This window comes from Peromyscus maniculatus, chromosome X (assembly GCF_049852395.1).
Source record: "Peromyscus maniculatus bairdii isolate BWxNUB_F1_BW_parent chromosome X, HU_Pman_BW_mat_3.1, whole genome shotgun sequence".
Taxonomy (NCBI): domain Eukaryota; kingdom Metazoa; phylum Chordata; class Mammalia; order Rodentia; family Cricetidae; genus Peromyscus; species Peromyscus maniculatus.
Window position 1 is genome coordinate 24,061,533 of NC_134875.1, and position 17,195 is coordinate 24,078,727.

A 17,195-nucleotide genomic window follows, 5' to 3' on the forward strand; every position below is an offset into this window, starting at 1 on the left:
TCAGCTCAACTCCAGGAGCAAAGCAAGCCCTTTTTCGGGGACCCAATAACAACAGTGACAGTGATAATAACAGCAGTCACAGGAATCTCAGGGAAACACCTTTGTGAACACAAGAAGAAGCTAATATTCAAGTGTCAGTCTAAAATGAGAACACACCTTGCAGGTCGTTACGAGCCTGTGTATCCAACACACTGTGGGGAAGCTCTAAGTAGACATTCAACAAATGCTATTCTTCTTTTATCATTTTTCTCCAAGGAAAGTATTTGGTTATTATCAACACGGTTATTACTAATAGAGTTCATTTTCTGTGGGCCAGAGACTTCGAAGTTCAGGCTTTGTGTTTTGTAATGAGTTACTGTGACAGGAGCCCACCTGGGTCACACTGCTCTCTCCTCACTGAACAAATAGCACAAAAGGTTCAGCCAAGTAAATATTTGACTCAAATATTGCAATTAAAAAGTGATACATCGGAGAATTCCAATTGAGGTTCCCCCGACTACTTACTACATTCTATATGGTCACTGTTTGCTTGGAAGTCATAGTTCTCCAAGTCTAAGTGTTCTCCATTTCTACCCAATGGCAGGCCCCAATCTAGTGTCTATTTCTCACTTGCCTAATGCACACTGTATACTAGCCTACCCGCAATGCCACTTAAACATTAATGTTCCTAGAGATCTCAAAGGAGTTGGCTTATTTGTTTACTTGTTTGTCTGTTTTTTTTTTTTTTGAGACAAGATCCCACTTTGTAGCCCTCCCTAGACTGGAACTCTCTATATAGACCAGGCTGGTCTCAAACTCACAGAGATCCACCTACCTCTGCCTCCTGAGTGTTGGAACTGAAGGCATGTGCCACCATGCTGGGCTCAGAGGATTTTTTTCAAAGTGAAGATTTTGAAAATGCAAGTCTGGATTTAGCCCAAGAATTTATACTGTTAACAAGGTCTGAGACGAGGTGAGACAGACAGTGATTCTTAGATCATGTTTTGAGTTAGTAATGTGAATCAGGCTCCATCATTAGAGACCAACCTCAAGTAGGTCCACTGAACTTTCTTGGACCCACTATCAACTCGTCATAGCTGCTCTGTGCTCACTTTCAGAATCCTCCTGTGTGTACATGGAAGCAATATTTATACTATTGCTCTTTCTTTGTATTTCGGACATGGCATACCTTTTATTTGCCCATCAACCTTGCTAGGTGCTTGAGGCCAAAGATTCACCTTCTCTTCTATGAAAAATTGTCAAGAAGAACGGGAGCTCTCTGAAGGCAATTTTACTTGTTATTTACTGCTGTATTTCCAGAGCCTAGAATGTTCCATGACACTGAGTAGGTCCTCAATAAGTAAATAAAAAAGTTAATTGAGTGAATGAGCTTCCTTATAAATTTGTTGATGTTGTTAGGTGTATTCTGGGGACACCATATTTTATTGTATTGTTATCAGGCTAAACTTGCAGGCACTGCTGTTGGTTAACCTTGAAGTTGGTCACTTTTTTATATGTTATACCATTCCATTTTGGCCTACTGTGTTCTTTCCAGTTACTTACGTTTCATAACTACCCAAAGAGAATGTTGTATAGTTCTAGTAAACAAGTGAACTCTAAACATATCAGAGAAATGACTTTCCTGACACCATGCTGGCCTAGAATGATGTAGTAAAATGGAAAAAATAACACTAACCTTTGAGATCTAGACACTGAGACAGTTCCTAAATGACACTGATGAGTGTTTTTATTTTAGGGATGCTGATCTTGTTTCTATTATTGATAAAGAACATCTGGGAATTTCCTTGGGGCTCCTTATGGTTTTGCTTATCCTTGCTTTATATTGCATGTGTGCTATATGTGAATATATGCATAAAACCTTTTGAAAGTATAAATGTTTGAAAACTATACAAATATCATGAGTACCAGGACACCCCTGCACCACCACACACACAAAACACTACTTCTCATGGTTTTAATTAAAGTAAAATGGCAAATTACAGTATGCTTTTGATACCACACATCTTCATGCACACACACACACACACACACACACGCACGCGCACACACACAGGTGCACAAAATGGTTGAATGTTTTACTTCAAGGTGTCTGTCCAGAGTCTAACAATACAGGTTGAGTGTCTCTTATCTGAGTGCTTGAGAAAAGCATTTCAGATTTCAGTTTTTCAAATATGGGGCTGTATAAACGAACATCAGGTTGATATTCAAAAAATTTCAGAGCATTTTGGACTTCAAATTAGGGACCATCAAGTTGTGTGTTACAATATATTACCACAGTTCAATGGAAAGTGTTCCAGGAGGACAGACAACACATCTGCTGCTTTTTGGTAGCCTCATAGGGTGTAACAGCGCCTCAGACAGAATTCAGTACTTGCTTGATACATGTGACCTTATTTCTATGAACATTTAGCCGCTAGATAAATGAAGACTATGTGCAGAATTAGCGAAGCAAATAAATTCCATGTAAGTATCCATGAGCCCTCCAAAATTAAAAAAAAAATTGAACATTTATCTGCACTGGTGAAACGGCTTAGCCAGTAACAACACTTGTCAACAAGGCTGAGGACTTCAGTTTGGTCCCTAGAACCTAGATGGTGAAAGGAGAAAACCACCTGCGGAGAGTTGTCCTCTGATCTACACACGTTTGGCATGGCATGGGCAGGCCTACACACAAAGACTCACAAATAACTAAATAAAATTTAACATCTATGCATTGAATTTCCCAATATTTACCACACTTTCAATATTAAATATTTAACTTTCTCCATGTTTATAAATATTTAGGGGATGGACTGATTCACAGCAAATATGTAGGTTCTCAGCTACGAGCAATTATTTACCTCTGATAAAACATATTTGGGTATAATAAATAATGAGGGAATTGCTACCTCTCTCTAGTTGGCAGAGCAGAGGGGTGCATACACTTCCTACAACAAAGAATTCTCTCATTTGAAATGTCAGTGGTGCCAAAGCTTAAGAAACCACGTTCTACAGTCTTTGTTTGAGGCACAACTAATCAAGTAACACACTTAGGAATCAGTGTTCTTTGGGTATTTTAGTCCAATGTGCTGTTTGTAATAAAAAAAAATAATCATGTGAAACCATGTCAAGTGGGTCCTGTAAAGAAAGCAATATTATTATGTTACCACTGTACCACAAGCCACCTATTCCCAAAGAGTGAACATAATAACAAGAAATACAGCTGTTACTCCCCCTCCCATATACACAAGACTTGCAGATTTCACTTTAAACTAATATCAAATAAAAAAGTTTAAGGAAAATATTGGTTTGCTTAGAACATAGTGACTGAGCACATTCTAATGTGCCAGGCATTATCTAAGAGCTTTCAAATAAAATAATTTATCAAGACAAATGTGAACCTTGAGTCCACAAAATTTAAAGAAAGGGCCTCACATTATGAACTTTCACATTTTAAGACTAATGTCTATGTTAAAATATATAAAATGTGCAAAACGTAATGGTAAATGACACAACTGTCTGCATTTTATTAAATTATTGAAATATATTAAACCAAAGGAAATTACCTGGGTTATTCTTGAAGCTTATTATCCAGTCATAGGAATATTTGGATTCATGCTATAAGCTATTGAGGTGATATTTTAAACTAAAACATTCAAAAATACTTTTATTTTGTTGTTCTTGCTGTTTGTTTGTTTGTTTTGGAGACAGAGTTTCACTGTGTAGTCCTGGTTGGCCTGGATTTCACTGTGTAGATCAGGCTGACCTCAAACTCACAGAGATCTGCCTGCCCCTGCCTCCCAAGTACTGGAATTAAAGGCATGCACCAACATGCCCAGCAAGTTTTTTTGTTTTGTTTTGTTTTTTTCTTTTTTTTTTAATAAAAGCATGCTTGATATCTCCAATCTTCTCTTTGCTCTCTGTGGGTATCAGATTGGGAAGCAGGATATAATAGCTCTAACCTTTGTTCTCACAAGTGTCCTGAGCAAAAACCTATGGAATCCATTCCGAGTCAGAGAATGTTCAACCTGTGTAATTGCTAAATTCTCCAGAACAACCTTGTACTTTCTGAGGCTTGCACAATAGTCTACCACAATATCATTTGTAAGAGAAAAGAAAGTATGCAAGACTCTGCACAGCCCAATGTTGTCAGTAGTGTTACTTCCTGATGCTACCGAGGGGACTAAAGAAACAGGCAAGGTGGGCGGAAGCAGATGCATTTCTTTATGTGTGTACTGAAGCACTTTGAAGTGCTTGCACTTGGGCACCAAAAGAAAAGAGCACAGACCCACATCAGTTGGTTCCGGAGCTGAGAGAGGGCAATGTAGTCTGGGCCATTTCATACACATGTATATTTCTGAATCCAAAGGGAGAATGACTCCTTCCCTCGTTCCAGTTTGGCTACCCTCTCTGTCCTCGGTGAAAGAATCATGCTGTAGAGTTACAGATACCTGTACAGGAGCACCCACAGCTCTCCTGATGCCAAAAGAAACACTGGTTGCTGCACAGGTCAGCCCATAATGACAGTTTTGTCTTGACAGGGTAGTGGAGAGACTTCTATGGAAGATTGTTGAAGGGCATTTCTTGGGAGAACTGATTTGGGAAACTGGGCTCTTTGTAACAAGATCAGATAGCCTCTCTGCTCCTTGGGGTGCAGACTTTAGTCACAGGAGAGCCATTTCATATGTCATCATGAAGTGATGCTCAACTGCCATTCTGGGTGATGTTTCCCCCCTGAGTTGACTTCTTTAAATGTATTGGATTGGCTACTTGTCCTTTAATTCATAGGCTTCTCAAGTGAACACTTCTAGTCAAAGGTGGCAGTTAAAAACAGGAAAAAAAACTGGCAGTTGAAACCAAATAGGAAGTGACTATGCCATCAGCTCACACCGAGGAAAAGGAAGTTGTTGCCAGGACCTCTAAGAACGGCAGTTGTGTAGAATTACCAACCTTTAACTGGCTCAGTGGAGCTTCTGTCGTCGCACTGTGGTAGAAAACCTTGCATGGTTTTGTTCCAGCTATACTTAAGAGGTCACGAACAGAGTACAGTAATGACAGACACTCGTGGCAGGGCTATTATCATAGATACCCAGAAGTATCTGAGGGACACAAACTCAACATTGAAAACAACTAAATCTCCTAGTCTCCTTCCTTTTCTCCAAGGCCACTTGGATATTTTAAGAGTCTATGTGGTATGTGATGACACCTGCTGAGAACACCACAGTTGGTTAAGATGGAATTGTTACTAAGAAACAGACAACACCTTATTTGTACTTTCACTTTGGCCCTAGATACTGCCCAAGTCACAAAACTTTGACTTTTTTCCTTGCCCTTCTCTTCTGACATATTTCTTGAACACAAAGCCAGGCACTGTGGTAAATACCAAGACATACAAGAAGTTTGCTTTCTCCCAGAAGAATGCCATGAACAAGGCACATCCCAGGGAAGGATTAATTACAGTCCATTAAAAATACTGTAATCTGGACATAGCTCTACACGCCTGTAACAGCATCACTTGGGAGGCTGAGGCAGAAGGATCACAAATTTGAGGCCAGTGTGGCCTACACGTTGAGATTCTGTCTAAAAGGAAACAAAACAAAATGAAAGTACAGCAACAAGCACCACAGAGGAGTTGATTTCACCTGTGGAAGTGCTGGAAGGATTTACAGAGGAAACACTTGAGCTAAGCCTTGAAAAAGGAGTGGTAAGTGAGCAGGAGAGAATCGAGGAACGAGAGAAGAGCAAAGAGGAAATCAAGACAGAAGGAAAGGCATGAACAAACACATAAACCAGGCATGCATATCCCACATCACCTACATTCTAATTCAACATAGATTATGCCATCAATGAATACAGGTTGTGGATTTGTAGGTCTCAAATAGAGAAAAAGCACTTGTATTTTTTCAAGAGTCTGTTAATATGTACTCTTTTAGAAACAACTACCTTAGAGAAATGGCACACTATCCTTGTGGTCTAGCTGTGGGTCTACTTTTAGAGAAGCAGAAACAGAGTCCATGAGGCATCCCAGCAACAAGGCTGGGGTGAGCTAGGGGCAGGCTGTGGGCTCAGTATACCTTTCTGCAGTTTAGACTTGATCCCAGAGGCTCCTAGAAGGCATGAAGTGTTTTAAGGAAGAGAGGGACTTGAACCACATTTTTTTTTCCAAAGAAAAATCTTAACACATAAAGGATTGAATACGCAGGAACGTTGAAGCAGAGGAACTTCCTGAGAGACCATTAGGTGACCATCATAAAAGTATAGAGAAGGACTGAACTAAATTAATGGCTGAAACAATAAAGAAGAGGGGAGAGACTCCAGAAACACCTTGAAGGTGAAATGAGCAGCATTCAATTGATTCTTCATGGACATTACCAGGGGAGAGATTTAGGATGCCAGAAACAGAGCTGAAGGGACTGGGTAAGTGATGCCTGAAAACATAAAAGGAACACCAAGATTGGAGAAAAGATAAGGGAATCAGTTTGGGATCCATGAATTTGAGGTGCCTGTAAGGTACTTAAGTGGAAAGATCCAGAGAGATACTGAAAACACCAAGAAATTGGATTGCAAGTATAGATTGACGATTGCAGAGATAAATCCTGTATAACCCCATGGCAAAGTGTCAATAAAGGGCATAAAAAATAGAAACCACATTCACTTCCCATTTAGAAAACCACTTCTTAAATAATTGGTTTATGCTTGGGAACAGTCAAATGCTATCTGTGCCTACTGACATCATATCTATATATTATCATATCTGCAGAAAATGTATTATTTTCTTCAAAGTAGAAATTGTTAATATCATGTGTATTATAAGGCTGTTGCTAAATATTTCTGCCATATGCTTGCATACATAAATTGCTTTTTGACTGCATGCTATCGACAATAAAGAAACAAGGGAAGTAAAAGAGAAATGATGTGAAGAGATCTAAATGCTGTGTTGCCAAGATTTCTGGGATGGTTTTCTTGCATGCGACTGTAAAATAGATTATTGTGCACCAGAACAGTTTGTATTATATTTCCCCTCCTACACTCAAAAGAAAATGAGGTGGGAGATGACATGCGTGCCTGGTTTCATGAAGCCAAGCTAGTGTCTTCCACAATGGAAAGAAAAACAGGAACAATTTATTGCAATCTACAGCACAGATTACGGGCAAAAAATCATGGTATTTGCTTGCTTTGAAAGAGTGTGGTGACTTGTTTGTGTTTCTGCAATTCTTCAGAATCATTCATAGTCTTCTGGCTCTTTCATACTTTCTGTGCTAGTGACCTTATGCGAGACTTCACACATCCCTGTAGTTTACAATATGGGAAGGTAAGCATTCAGATGGCAGGCTGCCAGCTTGAAATTAACATAGATAAATCATGCTTCCCATATAAATTGTGAAAATAGTGGTAGACATTTACAAAATGAGATCATGAAAGCAGATACAAATAGATTGTATTTTAAATGTTTTGTATACCACATTTTATTATGTGTTTGGGCCTTTTCTCCATGTTACAAGAAACTCAAGTATATCAGCTCTTAAATTTTAATGTTTCTTTTGCATCTGACAACATACAGATTCCTGCCATGCAAATACGGAAAAATAGATGCTTATGAAGGATGGATATAGTTTATGAAGTATATGGATTTTTAAAAGAAAAATTTCCAGACTCTAAAAGCATAAAAGATTATTGCTGTATGGAAAGATCATTTATATGACCAATAGCAGGAGAAATTGTGTCTGGATTGTAAAATGCTGGGTTAGTGAATATATTTCCCAGCAAAATGTAAGCTATCCAAAGTGAGTGTGCATAATCAAATGTTACGTGGTCAATCTTTTGCTTTGCATAGAGTAATTCTTTCGCTGTTCAGAAGGCTGACCCAAGCTTGAATGACTGTAACTAGAGGGAGTTAATTATAGTAGATGCCATTTTTGCGGCCCTAACTCTGTATCAGTCAGGACTACAATTTATACACAATCTTGCTTAATCCTGACCAGCACTCCAGGAATTAGGTACTGCTAGAAGCTTACCATTCCCAATTTACAGATGAAGAAAACAGAGAGTAGACAAATGTAGAATGACAATTCAATTTGAATTTTAAATCAATGGTGCATAATTCTGTATGCTGCATATTATATTGAAAAATCACCATCTACCTGAAACTCAAATATACTTTTATTTGCAAAATTGGGCAATCTTATAAACCAAAGTCAAATAGTTATTGAGAGGTGAAATGAGACCTGGAGCCAAGGAGTAAGGCATCAGAACTCATGCTCTATGCCACTGCATTCATTTAAACTGGTTAGAAGAATGGAGGGGAGTGCTGCATTGCCTATATCTGGAGTGTGGAAACCAATTGTGATTAATAGATAAGCCTCAGAGGATCATGAGTTTAAAATGGCTTTGACTTGATTGGAATTTACTCTAATTATTACTATCATTTCATAATAACGCTTTAGTGTGAATTTTTGTTTCCAAGGTGATAAGGTCTATAATATTTTAACTGTTTTTTTCTTCCATGTTCTCTGACAGAGAGATTAAAAGAATAAGTGTGACTGGCCTTCATGATCCACTGTAATGAACAGAATTAGCTGATCAGTACAGTTGTTCAAATCACCTTGTACTTCTAACACAACGTAGCTTTGTGCTGCCTATAGAAAGTGTTACATCACGTTCTTTTCTTCTGATATTTCTACTATAAAATAGATGACAACACTCACTTTGTGAAAGGTCGTACAATAAAAAAGGGGGGAAATGACCATCCTTGGACAGTCTGATGGACCTTCTTGGCTGTCTGAACTTAAGGTCTGAGACTTGTTTTCTTTTTGTGCAATATGGGGACCACTAATAGCCACATGCAATTATGGAGGCCAAATGAGATAAGTAGTATAATCTGTTGTGACATTAAATCTGATAATGAAATGAAAACTCACAAAAGTAGTATTTCTACTTTTCTGTTCATTTGTTCCTTCTCCTGAGACTCTCTTACACTCTTAGCAAGCCCTCAAGAGTCTTTAAGAGGCTAATCCTTATTTACCAAAGTTTGCCTGGCTCAGAGTCACATTAAAAAGCAAGGGTCAAGTTCACTGCACTCCACTTTGCCTTGTGTGATTATCTGAATTCATATCATGGTTAGGATAGAGAAGATACTAGAGTGTAATTTCTGCTCTTAGAGACAGGTTGGGAGGGTTTTTAGAGTGGCTTTTAGAAGCCATAGAGAACATTTTTAGAGTTGCAATTTAGGCTTTATGTAGCTTATTTTCTTTTAATGGACAGCAAAGAAGATGGCAAGGTCAGAGAACTGATGTCATTAAAGCATTTTTCCTTTTCATTTTGTTTTCTAAATGTACATTTGTATTGAATTGAGGGGTGATGATATATGATGAGGGATTATAGAGAAGTAGATTCAGTAAGAGCCAGGTAAAAGGTTAGCACAGGACTAGACAATGAACAGCGGCGACAAAGAAATGGACCAAATCTGAGAGGTGGTATATACCTCATAGAAGTTTAGAACAAAGACTCTGGAACCATACTACCTAGGCCCAAATCTTAGTTTGGTTTATATGTGCATTCTATGGTCTTCAGCAATTTTTTTTTACCTGTACTACAGTTTTATCATTTTTCCAAGAAAAAAGTAAATAAATATACTCAAAATTGATTTAAAGTTACAAACGAGGGTTCTTTTTCTCTAAACACCCATTAAAGTGTGATATGCCTACGAAAGCTGCACACATCTAGAGTGTCCAATAGCTCAGTGAATTTCATGAAGTCCATCCGTCTGTAGTTTATTGCTCAGGTCAACAGAAAGAGTTATACCTAGAACTAGATGCTGTCTTTATCCGGGCACTGTCACTTCAGCCCAAAGCTGTCCTCTTCTTTATCTTCACAGTTTGGGAAATCACATCTGAATTTTCTACAATAAAAGGCCGAGGACAGGGTTTGGGGCATAGTGGACACTAAATAAAGTGGCAAGTGGTTTTTGACAGCAAGAAGAATATTCCTATGCTTTGGATAGAATTCATGAAAAGAATAATGAAACAAAAAGGAAACTTTTGAGGTGAAAGCAACTTCTATGACAACAAAGATGTAAGGAGCCATTCTTGTAAGCTCGAGTCTTCCAAATTTCCTTCCATAAATAATATCTACTGCATATTCCAAGGAAAAAATACCCATTGGATCTTGCAAAATAGTTCAACATAATCTGGGGCAAGAACTTTTCTGAAATCATTAACTGAATAATAGATGAAAATTAAGCTTAGGAAAGGCCTCCGTCTCCTTACTGTAAGCCAAAGAGAATTTGGCAATCTCAAATGCAATTTCCAACACTGACTTTTTCTTAAAATTATTTTTTTACTTTTGAGAATTTTACACATGTTTACAATATTGGCATCATTTCCACCTCTACCGTTCCTTTCTCCAACTCCCTTCAAGCCCCTCCACTACCTCTCAGATTCACATCTTCTTTAATTATTCTTATTGTTAAACATACATGCAAAAACCTGCTGTGTCCATTTAGTGATGCTCGTATGTATATGCATTTTGGGCTGACCACTTAGGACTGGATAATCTATTATGGGCTCTGTCCCTGGAGAAGACTGATTGTTCTACTCTCAATCTACAGCCACTGATTGCCTGTAGCTCTTCACCTAGAGATGGGGCCATTTGAGATTTTTTTCTCCATACATGTTGGCTGGCATATCAGATGGTGTTGTCCTAATGCAGGTCTTGTTTAGACTAACATATTAATGAGATTTTATGTGCCGGCAGTGACATTTAATGGTTCTATGAAAATATATCTTTTTCATATTAATTAATTAATATTTAATTTCGTGTCTTCATGCATGCTTGTGTGTGTGTGTGTGTGTGTGTGTGTGTGTGTGTGTGTGTGTCACGCGTGCATGCACATGCACCTCAGCATTCATGTGAAGGTCAAAGGATAACTTATAGAAATTGATTCTCTCCTTCCACCGTTTGGGTCCCGGGGCTTCATCTTGGATCATCAGGCTTGGCAGCAAACCCCTTTACTCTCTGAGCTATCTTGCTGACTCTGGAGAATATTTCTTTAAAAAAGAAGCAGATCTGAACATTTCCAAAAGTTATTGTATAGCTGATTAGTAAATCCGGAGTCACAGTACAACATGACTTTTCCAAAGGAAGAGGATTTCTGTGAGAAGATATCCTGTCTGGCAGATCCATCAGTGCTTCTAGAGAGAGCAAGTACTGGATGAACAGGAGAAACCAAAGGGACAGAATTTATAAAGACTTTTAAAAAAGCACTTGGCAATACCCCCTTTTGTTGAATTTTTTGTTATTTTTAAATGAGTCCCTATGGGATTTGGGGGGAAGGGAAGCTAACTAGCAGAATTAACCAAAGGGTGGGGAAAAGAGGGTGCTTTTCTGGGTGAGGGTGTGTTAGAGCCAAAATTCTCCCAGGCCCATATTAGCTGAGTATTATAAATGGTGTACATTGCAGTACACACAGTGGTAGATCTGTGTTTGTAGCTGGTACTAAGCTCTTCTCAGTAATGAGATGCCAGACTGATGTGGGGTAAATGGCAAGAAAATGTCTCAGAGTAGGGGTAGTGGAAAAAAGAAACAAAATATTATCTCAGTAGGGTAAAACGCTGTTTTAGCGAGGGCCTCAGTATGCAGCCAGGCTGACCTTAAACTTGTAACCCCCCTGCACATCCTCCCCAGTGGTAGGATTACAGATGTGTGACCCAAACTCGACTAAGGTAAAACATTAGAAAACAGAGAGAGAGAGAGAGCCCCACACAATAGCAATAACTAAATTTCCCTGTTACCCATGAATCTGGAGAGTAATCTAGGAATTGAAAGCTATTTCTGGAATAAGTTTAGCTCACTAGGCTGTTTTGGCCAGGAAGCCCAAGAAAATTTTGTGCAATAATAGGAAATAAACTAGAAATAAAATTGCATGTTATCCAATTTTTGGGAAAAAATTAAAACTTCCTTGCAGCCATATCTGGAACATAATGTTTGGTTCACGGAGTCACAATCAAGAGAAAGGCAAAACAAAGTGTGAAGTGGCGAGCAGATGGATGGTGGGAATGACTAAGAAGAAGCTATACAGAGACAGAGTCAAAGTATTGCCATTCATCACCCACAAAAGACAGAAATACAAGAAATGTCCAAGTTAATGTAGATACCAGAACTACTAACAGTGATCACATATTTAGGGCCCACTTTGTGTGCCCCACATGTCTAAGCACATTACAGGCACAGGATTATCCAGTATCTGTTCACTTTATGAAGTAGATCCCACAACTTACCTCATTGTAAAGGCATCATGAAGGATATGGACAGAGTAAATAATGATCAAAGCTATTTACAGGCAAGAGCTCAGCACAGACCTTTAAACTGGAAAGAGTCAAATCCAAGACAAACAAAAGGAAGTAAGACTTTATACAGTGGGCAGTAAAACCTGTGGGGCTCACCACATCCAGCGACAGCAGAGGTTGGCTGGGTCACGATTCAAGAGGTATTTAGACTACATTTGTAGAAGATAAACGCCCGGACATGTTAATAAGAAGGTCTTATAAATGGTTATCAACCCGTGAGATTGTCACTAAGCCTGACTCCCTACTCCTGTGATCAATATACCCCTCAGTTCCATTTAAAACATTTGGGCTAGGTGGATCCAAAGTCTGGTCACATGTGGCTTTTCTTTTTTATTTATGACATAAGGAATGAAATGGTACACCAATTCCTTGTAAGAGCATCAGGGTCATTGTAATTTATATTATGCCTGATTCTGCCTTAATTGATAGCCTAAATCACACAGACTTCCATTTAAAACAAAGCTCTACATCCTGTTGAATCCTTTGGGAAGACGCTCTGCTAAAGGAGACCTCGCCACAGAAAGAGGAAACAGGCTTTTTTCCATCTAGCACCGATCATCTAAGTCAACAGTTATTTGGGTTTGTTTTGTGCCTAGATATTTTTTTGATATCCATTTAAAATCAACTTAATTTTATGCAAGAAACATCAGGAAATAGGCTTAAAAGCAAGTGTCGCCCATAAAAACTTTAAAAACTTACATAGCAGCTTCTCTGTTGTACCACCCTTCGTTCCCAACGTCTTCTGTTCTGTTGGCCTGACAGCGCTGCTTTTGGCAAAATGTCCCAGCATCCTACCTTGAATGTTATGGCCTCTACCCAAATTGAAACACTGTATATGCTCTGGGTACATCATGTGTGTCAGCACAGAAGAGAAGAATGATTGGGAGTGACCACCTAGTTCGCAGACAGCTACTCTTATCAATGGGCAGGGAATATGAAACTAGGAGAGCTGAGGAACAAAGGAGGCTCAAGGAGCAAATGAAGATACCCTTGTTCTGTGAAGATATTTATACTTAAATATTTTAAATTGCTTTAAAAGGGAGATGGTAGCTAAGTGTAGTTTCAAATGCTGTTGGAAGTATCCGGGCTATAGGCAGAAATAAAATGAAGCGCACTGCTCTATCCTATGACCTCTTTAACTTCTCACAGCCCACATAAGAAGCCAGGACTTACCCAAGCAGTGCCCTGGTTGTAGGCCATTCTCTCCCCTTTTAATCAAAATACGTCTATGTTCTTCCTGTTTGTTTCTTTGGCCTAAGAACCTCTTAATCTTAAATTTTTTAAGTGAATACTTACTAAATATTGTTTCCTATTTGGAGTTGTAAGTAGTGATAGTTTGGGGGCAATAATCGCTCCTGGCCATCATATAATCCAAGCCAACAGGTTTTGTCTGTTAGCTCACCACTTTGAACTCTGTTTCCTCATCTGTAAAATAGAGACAATGCCTTTTATTTTCACTATAGCTTAGGGACTGGGGATGTAGCTCAGTTGGTAGACCGCTTGCCTAACATACGTCAAGCCCTGGGTTGGATCCCCAGCATCACATAAAAATTAGGCATTGTAGCATGCTCCTCTAATGTCAGAAAGCAGGAGATGCCTAGCTTTTATAGTACTAGAACGTGCTATGGAGGCTTCTGGGGGAATACATCAATAGTCTTACCCAGATGGAACCCCTGTGTACTACACTAATACTCAACTTGGCAAGATACTCCCAGGGCCCAATAGTAACACACATGTTATGGGGATCAGCAACCCCTTTCTGGTTGGATTTAAGGCCCTCTCCACAGGAGAGAACTCATGACTGCCAATCTGGCCACAAACCCATTTGGGGGGAGCTCACCTGACCCAGAAGTCAATCTACTATAATTGTTCTGCTAAATGGACATAGGATTAAACTGCCTGATAATACATGTCTCTTTGCCAGTGGATTCATGTAGCTCCCAGACCTCGCTAGAGAATTTTCTTTATGCAGTGAACAGTTGTGCAGCCTTGGTGCAGTGGGAAGGGGCTTGGACCTGCCTAGGCTCAGTGTGCTGGGCTCTGCTGACTCCCCATGGGAGACCTTCATTTGGGGGATGTGGGATGTGGGGAGGCTAGGGAGGGAGGGCTGGAGGGTGGAAGGGAGGAGGGGGATCTGTGGGTGGTATGTAGAGTGAGTAGAAAATTTCTTAATAAAGAAAAATGGGGAAAAAAAAGACAGAAACTCACAATGGCTCACAGTGTAGAGAATAAATGACTGAGGAGTGTTCAGCCACAAATGGGACATTTATATCAACCCCCCTTCAAGGTTCAGGGTCAATCTCCGAAAAGGTCAGAAGGGACAAAAGTGAAATAATACCTTTTAGGTATGACATGATCACTGCCTTAAATGAAGTAAATCACAGCAGCTGCGGTTGCCTGCATAATACCTGCCCAAAATCGAGCCAGCCAACATTCCAGCTTAGATGGGGCAGGGGCTCATGAGCTCCTGCTACTAGCTGAGGACCTAAGGACACTTGATGGCTTCTGGAGGAGGGACAGTCAGTTTTTGTTTAGGGTGTGTTTCCTGGTATGTTACCAATACTCCAGTGGATAGTCCCACACCCAGGAGTATAGGAGTATACGGGCAGCACCAAATGGACGGACTCAAGGAAAAAGCCAAAGAGGGACACAAAGTTAGGGAGGAGGGCTAGGGGAGTTAGGGAGGAGGGCTAGGGGAGTTAGGGAGGAGGGCTAGGGGAGTTAGGGAGGAGGGCTAGGGGTAGAGAAGTGGGGATAGATATGGAAGTGAATGAAAACGAACACACGATCGCTCCAAGGTATGGTTGAGGGGGTTTTTATTGTAGATACGAGGGAGAAACGAGCTAGAGGCATCTGGAAGAGTCCAGACTGAACATGGCCAGCAGAACAGAGCAGCCATGAGAGGAGAGAGAGAAGGGAGAGTGAGAGAGGAAGAGAAGAGAGAGGGGCTCAAGAGGACCAAGAGACCACCTGGGAACCAAGAGGCCAAGAGAGCTCCTGGCGAAATGGCTGCGTGATCTAGGAAAGAGAAGCTCTCAGCATCTCTCGCCCCCACCTTCCCTCTCTCCAACTTCTGAGCTCCGGCCTCCTTCCCCCCAGCTTCTCTTTCCTAGATCACTGCCTATAACCAGTCCGCCAGTCTTAGGGCACTCACAGGACTGCAGGCAGTCAGGGTTGGTGATGGCAAAGGCTGCCAGAAATGGAAGGCTTGGGAGGGGCCTTGGGCGGGAATGAAGGTCAGCATGTATCCAAGCCTGGAAATAGAGACAGCTAGCATAAGTGACCCTTTCCTAGCTTGGATTTCCTCTCCCAAGCTTTTTCCTTCTTAAACCGTTTCTGATTTATTGCTACAACTATATTCGGTGATGGATACAAACAAATGTCACTGGACGTTTGCATTCTCCCTATTCTCTTGTCTGTTCCTAGCACAAGGCCACGATGTGCCTTGTGGGGAGCCTGAGACAGCAACATAGAGGATGGCAGTCTGAGCAAAAAGTTGTGCTAAACTAGCCGCCTCTCTGGAGGTGAAGTGTGTGCTCTGTATCGCATTACAGCAAACTGGCCCCGCAAAGGCTGCGCTCTAAGTCTCCGCCTGTCAGTTGTCGGTAACTAATCTGCTACCTGTTCAACACAATGAGTGCAGCAGCCTGTGTTTATAGATTAGAGGATTTCTCTTTTGGAAACAGTCATTCAATAGAAAGAGAAAGGTAGTCTTGGATTTAGCTTTAGAATCGGAACTCATTTGTCTCGTACGTTTCGAGGCGGTAGAGAGGACTTGGGGAATCTTGCTTCTTAACGAGGTTAGCTATTTCAACAGCAAATCTTGGGAAACTGAAACACACTCATGAAGCTCAGCTCTCATTATAAGAATGTACGTTTTTTTCCAGCTCCCCGGGAAGAGACAATCTGGCTTAGGATTCCACACGGGGTGTCTGGGCCTGCTCAATGCTGTTAAGCTATCGGGTACTTGCCTGTACCAACCTGCCCACGCTGCATGAAAACAGGCCTCCCTCATTCTTTCAGAATTCATGACTTCTATCCTGAACCATTCACCCCAGCTTATCTCACACTCCAATTCCTAACTCCCGCCGTCTCTTAAAGTTTCTGACGGTGTGACTCATTTTTCTTCCAACTGTCTTGCCTCACCCTAGGACCCAGCACTTGGGATTACTTCTCTGCCTTAAACCTTGTGCAGCCCTCTTGGACCAATCATCACAGTCCCTGCCTGGTTACACCACTCCCACCCGTGGGAGAATAGTCCAGAAGAAAGAGCCTTCATCCTGAGATGAAACACTTTCACATGGGCTGCTGGGCCTGGCTAAGGGTCTGTATGCATATTAAAACTGCAATTTCCAAACACAAATAAATACAGTTGTATTTAGTACTTCTTAGATTGGAAGAATGATTAGTTTTTAACCCTCCTTCCTACGCAATTCTCCCCAACAAGACACCCATTGATTAATGGCCATGACATAGTAATTCTGCTCTTCATAGATCTTTTTTATTTTCTTTTCAAACAGGGTCTTATGTGGCTCTGAGTAGCCTTGAACTTCCTGGGTAGCCAAGGATAACCTTGAACTTGTGATCCTCCTACCTCTACCTCTAGGCTGTCAAGATTATAGGTGTGTGCTACCACAGCTGGTTGTGTAGTGAAGGGTGTGGAAGGAGGGCATTACACATGCCAGGAAAATACTTGACCAACTGCCTCTGGTCATGTATCTCTTGAATCCATCTTTTTTTTTCCCAGAAGTGCTTGTCATGGTCTCTGAAAAAACTAGGGTCCTGCCTTCAGTGTCTCATTCTTCCCTAAGGCATTGTTTGAGACCTCTCACCCTCTGTCAATCCATTCTCTATATCCCTAGCAACGGAAGC

The 17,195-nt window shown here is 40.5% G+C and overlaps 1 protein-coding gene across 2 annotated transcripts in view; it reads right to left on the minus strand.

Moving 5' to 3' along the window:
* The window catches only part of Stk26 (serine/threonine kinase 26), a 67,616-nt gene extending 54,485 nt beyond the window's left edge, over positions 1-13,131 (minus strand). For both annotated transcript variants that reach the window (XM_006995346.4, XM_042269127.2), the window contains exon 1: positions 13,023-13,131. In XM_006995346.4, the coding sequence (XP_006995408.2) occupies positions 13,023-13,024 (2 nt within the window). In that variant the 5' untranslated portion in view covers positions 13,025-13,131. The remainder of the gene's footprint in view (positions 1-13,022) is intronic.
* Between the last annotated feature and the right edge of the window lie 4,064 nt (positions 13,132-17,195).